Below are 9,001 nucleotides of genomic sequence, written 5' to 3' on the forward strand. Positions count from 1 at the left end.
GCGATGCTGTCCAATGTTGGGTTTAGCAAATCGATTCAGTCAGGCCATTAAGAATTTAAGAATGAAAGAGAAAAGAAAGAAAGAAGGAAAGAGAAAAAAAAAATTAACCACGAGGAAAAAAAACAAGAGATAATTATGGGAAAAAAAATCGAACGAAAAACAAGGACCCACCCGGGTTTGAACCGGGGACCATTCGGACTGCAGCCGAACGCTCTACCACTGAGCTATGAATCCGATGATGCAATCATCCAGAGGGAGAAGAGAAGAATATATATTTTTTTTATGAATCTTATTATTGTTTTTTTTTTTTTTTGTTTCTGATCCGAGGCCGAATCGTCGGCGCGGGCGTGGGGCGAGAGAAAAAAAAAAAAACTATAAGAACAATAAAATTGATTGGTTCTCTTTATTTTAAAAATAATTAAATCGTTTAAGAGAACTTTTCATTTTTCATTCTGTATGGCGTTTGGCCGCCCCTGTGGGCTTCTTCTGGGGTCCGCTCGGCCAGTTTATTTTCGTAGGTGGGCAAAACTTTCTTGGTCACCCATGGGGGGTGGGGTTGTGTTTCCCCAGTTCGGTGCTCTTTGGTGCGGGGTGGCCGTCATACCTTTAAACGCGGTAAGGTTGGAAGAGAAAAAAACAAGAGCTTAGAAGAGGGCGTGTAAAATGGGTGTTGCTGCCTTTGAGGTTCCGTGGTGATGCATGTTGTCTTTCAGTTTTCATGGACCGCTGCACATTTTAACAGTAAGTGGTACAAACTTTATTGCATTTTTTTTTTTTTTTTTTTTTTTTGTGACATGATGCGGAACTGATTTTGTGATACAAGTAATTTTCTGAAATTACTACTGTTGCAATATTGGAGTTCATTATGGTACTGGCGGCGAGGTATTCTGTCTTGTGGGGTTCTTCCTCGTCTTGGAAAAGACTATTTGTGAAAGACCTCATCGTGGTTTTGGGCTGGAAAACAAGAACCTGACATTATATGAAGTGTAGAGAGTGAAGAATTTGGTGCATTCAAATAAAATAAATTTCGAAAAGGGGGTGGGGTGGGGGGATGTTTTCCTACGGGTGCATCTCCAAAGATTGTTTCGCGCCAAACCTTATTTCTTTTGGCATATCTGCAGTTTTAATACCCTCTTGTAGTACAACTGGATAAAGTTCCTTGAAAATGATTAAATTTTTCTTCTGCAGTGTGTTTATAAATTCCCCAAGAATTCTTGCAATACATTAACAACCCAGAGTAAATAAGTCCAAGAGAAAAACTCATCTCATCTTGCACTTCTGAGGTTAGGAATCGAAGAACGTGGAGGAGTCTGAGTTATTATGAGATATGTCCCACTAAGGTCCAGTGGTTTTTTGCCACATATATGATAACGAAATGTATTTTCTCATTTCCTACCCCTAAAAAAAGTTTTTTTTTTTGCTGAGGGTGGGTGGGTGAACTGGGTTGTAAAGAAATCCAAGAGAACTGCGTCTCAGAGTGGTGTTGTACGATCTTCAGTATAAGGGTCAGATGCGATAAGACCCGTTGCATAATGTTCTGCGAGTTTTTTAATTTGTAGTCCAGAATAGGTATAACATTAGTCTGGGTTTGCAATCAGCTGGCACCTGTGAGTGTTAGCATGTCTTGCCAGATCTGCTCTCTTCTTCACTCGGTTTGTTACAGTGGGTCTTTTATTTATGGTTACTTGAACAGATTCACTTTATTTTAAAAGGAAAAATTATTTTTTTTTTTCTGTGGGGGAGATGTACAGAGGAGTATCAATCGCCTTGGAAGTATTGGTATCATACATTACTCAATTCCTATAACTGCAGGTTCGTACACCACAATCTGCGGCAGGTTTTTTTACTGTCATTGGTGGAGTTTAACATTGTGGCTAAGATTATTAGCCTGGATGGTGACGGAAGAACAACTCCCCACCTCATCCGTTGAAGGTCTCTACGTGCGATAACGGTGTTACACCGGATCGTTTAGGATAACTATACATTTCTCTCCTGATAGTTCTTTATGGGTTGGTTTTTCTGATATCTGGTGGAAGTTGGGCTCCGATGTGAGCTGTGTCTTGTATTGAGAAACTAGGGAAGAATACGCCGTGAGAGTAACCGTTTATAGCTAGGTGTGCTTTTACTGATATTTAGGAGCTTATTTTGTTCACCCACAAAGAAAAAATGTTCATCCTACAAAATCACGTGGTTCGCAAATCTAAGCGTTGTGGTGATTCAAAGAAGGAGTTTAGGACTAGGTTTTCTTAACGTACTCATAGATGCATTATTATAACCATACACCTTCATTTGTCCAATATATTAGCCGTATCACAGTTGTATACGATATCTGTGCGTCTGAGGATGAGGAGGTGCTCCTCATAACCATAATTGCCTCTCATGACCATTTTTTTTTCTCCACCTTACTAAGGATGAAGATAATGTCAATGCCTCGGTAAAAATCCAGCACTTACTATCTCTTTACACGTTTCAAGTTTTGAAGACGAATTACTCGTTTTCACTATTACGGGATTGATCCGAAATATCAACGATACGTGATACATTAAACTTAGAATTGAAGTATTGTCTATAAGAGTTGTCATGACAACTTTTAATACACCTCATAAGGTCTAGGAGTTTGTAAAAAGAATATGCATATAGATTTTATCTATAACAATCTGGGGTTTGGGGGGTTGTGTGATCTTCTTCTTTCCTTGGGTTTTGTTGTAGTCTAAAAGAAGATCTGGCTGAACGGTTAGAAAGGAATTAAGTTTTTTTTTTTTTTTTCTCCCTCATCCACCCCTTAGTCCCTTCACGCGAAGGGGTCTGGTGACGAAAAGGGCCTTGGAATCTGCCACTTCGTAACTCCTGCTTGGTGATTCTTCCTGTAGTATAGAGAATTGGATCTTTAATGCCTTCTCTTTACATCTCGTGTCATAGAAAGCTACTATGGAAGTAATTGGAACTTCATGGAGTATTTGTTTGGTCGTTTATTTCTGTTTATTTGTTTGCAGGGTTGGACCAAAGTAGGAACCATATTCAGGATTTTTTTTTAAAACTCTTTGCTTGGATTTGTTGGATGTTGCGTGCGTTTTCCTGTTGGTGCTGACTTCAGCTTTTCATTGTGTGTTTTGGTCGTTTGTTCTTTCCATTGGGTATGATTGTGTGTATCCTTCTCTTTTGTCACCCTCTTTCTCTGGTTTCTGACTCTGCATTTTCTCTCTCTCCCAGAGACACATGCGCTGCAGCGTGAAGAATCTGTTCAAGTGCAGACGGCCATACCAGATCCTTTGGTTGATGGTTGTTGCCTCTCTATTGTTGTGCTTGCTATTTACCTCAAGTGTATCAGAATATGGGGTTTTTGTTAATTACGTCTCAAGCATGAACGTCACAAATCCAGCAGAACCAGTTCGGCAAGGCAGCACACCGCGGGTTGTCTTTCTCGTTGTCCAGACGAAAATTTCACCTGGGTGGTGCCGAATGCAGCTGAGTTCTATCATGTCCAAGGTGTCTGTGGTCACTATTGGCGTCGGAATGAACTACACACATACGAAACGCCCCCAGTGGTTGCTGGAGTACATCAACCAAGAGGGTCTTCGAGACCACGATGTTGTTGTGGTATTTGATGGTGGTGACACTTTTTTCACTGGGGTCAGTAGGGTGCAGCGGGCAGTGGATTATTTTATGGCGAGAACGGCACCCACCGCCGCTAAATTTGATGCCACTGCCGTACAGAACGGAAATGCAACAGCACCATTACTCTTTGCGAGCGACTCTCTGTGTTTCACACCTCAGTTGGAATTTGTTGTCACAGAGGGACCGAGGGATTATATAGAAAAATGCCACTGGTTTTACAAGAGTATGTTTGCTGTTGCAGGGTCTATTCCTGGTCAACGCTTGGTACGATTAAAAGGAGTTAAGTATCGTTACCTTAATGCAGGGGGTTTTGTGGGGCGTGTGTGGGCTCTGCGAACTGCTTTTGCTGTGTATGCAAGAGTGGCAGCAATGCACCGTAACTGGACATGCGACCAGAGCATTTGGAGCTTGTTGCACGTCTTGAGTCTGTGGCAGAAGCCGGACCTTCCCCAGCATTTGCGTTTACCCTATGGTATTCTGAGTCTTGATTACGATCATGAGTTTTTTTGCAATGCGCGGTACAAACATCCCGCATTCTCTGCAATTCATCATTTCCCTGGAAGTATGTTGACGTGGCGACGCATTTTACCCAGGTATTTAAGAAGGACGACGTGGTTCTATGAGTTACAACAAAAACCACGTTTACTGGAGGAGACGAAGCGTCTTTTGCGTTGTGCAAAGCTTGTGAAGGTGCGCGGAGCCGATGGGCTTACGCGTACACACCATTATGGAAGAGTGTGTTCCATCGGAGACGCTCTGAGTGCCACATGGCTGATGAGTCCCTTGGAAAAGTATTAGTTTTTTTGTTGCTTTTGCGTTGTGATGTGTGACTTGCACAGCACACATATTTTCTGGTTTTTGGTGAAACATTGATTTCTGACATGGAAGCGCTTTACTGGTTATGACTGAAATGAATTGCCCACTAGGACGTCTGGACGAGTTTTTGGATGATGCAGGATAAAAACCTGTTTTTCTTCTTCTTCTTCTCGTCATGCCTTTCTTTTGAAAAGGTGGTGGTAGTGCGTGCATGAATTGCTAAGAGCAGGAAGTGTCGACCATGTAGTGTTGATGCCGAGCAGGATTCCTTAGGGCGGCATGCGAGAGATGTTTATTTTGCTGGGTATACTGACCTCCCAGTCCATGTCAATTGTGCGCTCTACTGCGACTCTCTGTAGCTTCAGTGCGTGGAATCCAATCTGACTGGCAGTGTACTCTCGTGCCATTGTGGTTAATGGACCCCGCACGTGGGTTTGCCTGAAAACTGTAGTGTTACCGAGTGTGTGTAGGGTGCTACAACATTTTTTCTCTGGCTCCCTACATTGTGGTATCCTTTGGAGAAAGCACAGCGACATCTAAGTTATGCATGCATGGTGAGAGAGAGTGTTGCTGCGCGATCTTGAAGTTTTTTGGAATTCGCCTTTGATGATAGCTAGGAATGAGCAGGTGTGGTTGTTGGGCGGCGCATTGGGTGATGGCAGAGCTCCTGCTGCTTTGGTGCGCCTCCCGGGGCTTTGGGAAACGGCCGGTGTCTTTCTATGGATCGCCTTGCGTGGCGCTACCCTGGCAAGACACGCGGTGATGCCTTTTTAGGTGATTCGATTCTCTCTACGTTTTGTGTTACTCCAGTGGTGCGTGCGCACTGTGAGCTGCGAGCAGGTCTGGGAATTTGGGCTGGGGCGTTGCTGTATTGATGTGTTGCTGGAATGAATCTACCTCATTACCGGTGTGACTTTGCTTTGTTTTGCTTCTTGATGTTGCTCTCACTCCATTTTTTTTTCTTTAACTCTTTGCTTGGATTTGTTGGATGTTGCGTGCGTTTTCCTGTTGGTGCTGACTTCAGCTTTTCATTGTGTGTTTTGGTCGTTTGTTCTTTCCANATGGATCGCCTTGCGTGGCGCTACCCTGGCAAGACACGCGGTGATGCCTTTTTAGGTGATTCGATTCTCTACGTTTTGTGTTACTCCGGTGGTGCGTGCGCACTGTGAGCTGCGAGCCGGTCTGGAATTTGGGCTGAGGCGTTGATGTGTTGCTGGAATGAATCTACCTCATTACCGGTGTGACTTTGCTTTGTTTTGCCTCCTCATGTTGCTCTCACTCCATTTTTTTTTTTTAACTCTTTGCTTGGATTTGTTGGATGTTTCGTGCGTTTTCCTGTTGGTGATGTCTTCAGTTTTTCATTGTGTATTTTGGTCGTTTGTTCTTTCCATTGGGTATGATTGTGTGCATCGTTCACTTTTATCACCCTCTTTCTTTGGTTTCTGACTCTTCATTTTTTCTCTCTCCCAGAGACACATGCGCTGCAGCGTGAAGGATCTGTGCCGGTGCCGAGGTGCGTATCCGGTGTTTTGGTTGATGGTTGTTGCCTCTCTCTTGTTGTGCTTGATGTTTACCTTAAGTGTATCAGAATATGGAGTTTTTGTTAATCGCGTCTCAAGCATGAACGTCACAAATCCAACCAAACCAGTTCGGCAAGGCAACGCATCGCGGGTTGTCTTTCTCGTTGTCCAGTCGAAATTTTCACCTGGGTGGTGCCGAATGCAGCTGAGCTCTATCATGTCCAATGTATCTGTGGTCACTATTGGCGTCGGAATGAACTACACACATACGAAACGTCCTCAGTGGGCGCTGGAGTACATGGAACAGGAAGGTCTTCGAGATGACGATGTTGTTGTGGTATTTGATGGTGGTGACACTGTTTTCACTGGGGCCAGTAGGGTTCAGCAGGCAGTGGATTATTTCATGGCGAAAACGGCACCCACCGCCGCTAAATTTNTTTCACCTGGGTGGTGCCGAATGCAGCTGAGTTCTATCATGTCCAAGGTGTCTGTGGTCACTATTGGCGTCGGAATGAACTACACACATACGAAACGCCCCCAGTGGTTGCTGGAGTACATCAACCAAGAGGGTCTTCGAGACCACGATGTTGTTGTGGTATTTGATGGTGGTGACACTTTTTTCACTGGGGCCAGCAGGGTGCAGCGGGCAGTGGATTATTTTATGGCGAGAACGGCACCCACCGCCGCTAAATTTGATGCCACTGCCGTACAGAAAGGAAATGCAACAGCACCATTACTCTTTGCGAGCGACTCTCTGTGTTTCACACCTCAGTTGGAATTTGTTGTCACAGAGGGACCAAAGGGTCCCATTGCAAAATGCCAGTGGTTTTACAAGAGTATGTTTGCTGTTGCAGGGTCTATTCCTGGTCAACGCTTGGTACGATTAAAAGGAGTTAAGTATCGTTACCTTAATGCAGGGGGTTTTGTGGGGCGTGTGTGGGCGCTACGAGCTGCGTTCGCCGCGTATGCAAGAGTGGCAGCAATGCACCGTAACTGGACATGCGACCAGAGCATCTGGGCGCTCCTGTACGTATGGAGTATACTTCAAAAACCTGAAGTGCCAACCCATTTGTGTTTGCCCTATGGTATTATGAGTCTTGATTACAATCACATTTTTTTCTTCAACCCATACATGGGTCGTGTTAAGAAGGCTGCGATTCTTCATTTCCCCGGGGAAGCATATGGCTGGAAACGTTTTTTGCCGCGAAACTTAAGAATCTCAACATGGTTCCATGAGTTACAGCAAAAACCACGTTTACTGGAGGAGACGAAGCGTCTTTTGCGTTGTGCAAAGCTTGTGAAGGTGCGCGGAGCCGATGGGCTTACGCGTACACACCGTTATGGAAGAGTGTGTTCCATCGGAGACGCTCTGAGTGCCACATGGCTGATGAGTCCATTAAAAAAGTAATAGTTTTTTTTTTTTGCTTTTGCGCTGTGATGTTTTTAGTTTCATTTTGGGTGTTTTTTTTCTTGTGGAAATCGTTTACTTTAAGAGTAACGCAGCAGCTTCATTATGGGCCAAAATGTGTAGTCGATAATCATATTTGCATAGCTTTTTGAGTGATTTAGAATATCATTTAATTCTATTATTCTCCTTGTGTGGGAGGATATCAATGCCCACATTATTTACTTTAACGGTTTGTGTTATTGCAGTGTTGACTGTTTATCGTTGCTGGTGAAAGTGGTTCTTCAATAGGGATAATTATGAGTTTTTTTTTTCTTTTTATGGTGGTGATGTTCTTAGTTTTATATTTGTAGAGGTTGATGGGCTGGTGTGCTTTGGATTGCGCAGAAACGGTAAATGTATGCTGATGTGACTGTAGCAAGACTCCCAAACTGCGTGTTTTGTGAATCTTTGATTGATTTTTTAATAGATGGATGTGACGAATTATGTCTGAGAGATTTGAAGTTAGGCACACAAACACATCTAATCCCTGTCCCTGGGATCAAATGGTCAAAAGAGAGCAGTGTAGTTTAAGTTCCACACACCAATGGATAATGAAAAAAGCACGTGGCTTATACTGCAAATTACCAATTCTCTTTTCTTTACGAATCTTGGGGTGGTTTCTTGCTATTTTCTGTCTTTTTGTTTTCATCATCTTGTTGTTCCTAACAGAGGGCCCTTTCTCTCGTTCTGTGGAGGATGAGAGCGTCGTTTCACCAATGGAGCACGGAAGAATCACAGTAGGATCATATTGCTTTACACGGCATGGTGCTTTGCGCTCGGGAGCAGAGGTGCATACACCACCTTGTTTTCCCTTGGATGTGAACTACAGCAACTACAGCGGATTACCTCCAAACTATCATTTCTTTTCGCTCTTGGATGGTGTTATTACTGTGGAGCAACGTCGTGTTGGTATCTACGCGACCTTCGACACATCCAGGATTCCGCCTGCACCAATCGAAGTAAAGCGTCATCACTCACATTACGCTAAGCTTCTACATTCTCCATCGAATAGAAGGGCACAACTGCGGGTTGTGGTGCAGCTTTCCGGTCATCTGCGCACTTTTCAAAAGTGTGCACCGTCGTTGAAAGGAAATATTCTAACCATGAACGAAGCAGAGTTGTTTATCGCGACGTATCCCAACTTGGGCCATAGACGCCGAGGGTTGACTGGTATTCCGGAGGAAGACCCACCACTTAGCAGCGCAGAAATGCAGGATGTGATCTACCACTACCGACCTCACCTTGCCGGAATGTTTCTTCTGGATTCAATTTCTATGCGGGAATACATGAAGGTTCTGTTTTCCCGCAAGGTACTTGAAAGTACAATCTGGGCTTGGAACATCCTTCAGTTTTTTACAACTGAGTTGGCACACGATATGAGTATAGCGGAGAGTATGAGAGAAGAGATTTCGCCAGCTGAGCTCGGGGACAACCTATTTTTTCGCTTTACATGCGACCGCGTACTTTACACAAGAAGTGGTTACAGACGAGTTACCCACGCACCATTTGATATTGTCATTCGCTTGCGTCCCGATCTTTATATTATGGGCCCTCTATGGGTGGAGCCACTTCTCACGGTGGAGCAGCAGCAACAAGCTTTGAC

General features: G+C 44.0%; 2 protein-coding genes across 2 annotated transcripts; both read left to right on the forward strand.

Moving 5' to 3' along the window:
* Window positions 1-3,360: 3,360 nt before the first annotated feature.
* Window positions 3,361-4,413, forward strand: TM35_000911040 (expression site-associated gene (ESAG-like) protein; the record flags this gene model as incomplete). The annotated part of the gene is made up of 1 exon (XM_029031492.1): window positions 3,361-4,413. The coding sequence occupies one exon, from the start codon at window positions 3,361-3,363 to the stop codon at window positions 4,411-4,413; it is 1,053 nt and encodes a 350-aa protein (XP_028877217.1).
* A 3,428-nt stretch (window positions 4,414-7,841) lies between these two features.
* TM35_000911050 (uncharacterized protein) lies at window positions 7,842-8,999 on the forward strand (the record flags this gene model as incomplete). The annotated part of the gene is made up of 1 exon (XM_029031493.1): window positions 7,842-8,999. A coding segment is annotated over one exon (1,158 nt), but the record flags the coding sequence as incomplete, so codon positions are not given.
* Window positions 9,000-9,001: the final 2 nt, after the last annotated feature.

Source organism: Trypanosoma theileri (assembly GCF_002087225.1).
Source record: "Trypanosoma theileri isolate Edinburgh chromosome Unknown TM35_Tth_91_V1, whole genome shotgun sequence".
NCBI lineage: Eukaryota > Euglenozoa > Kinetoplastea > Trypanosomatida > Trypanosomatidae > Trypanosoma > Trypanosoma theileri.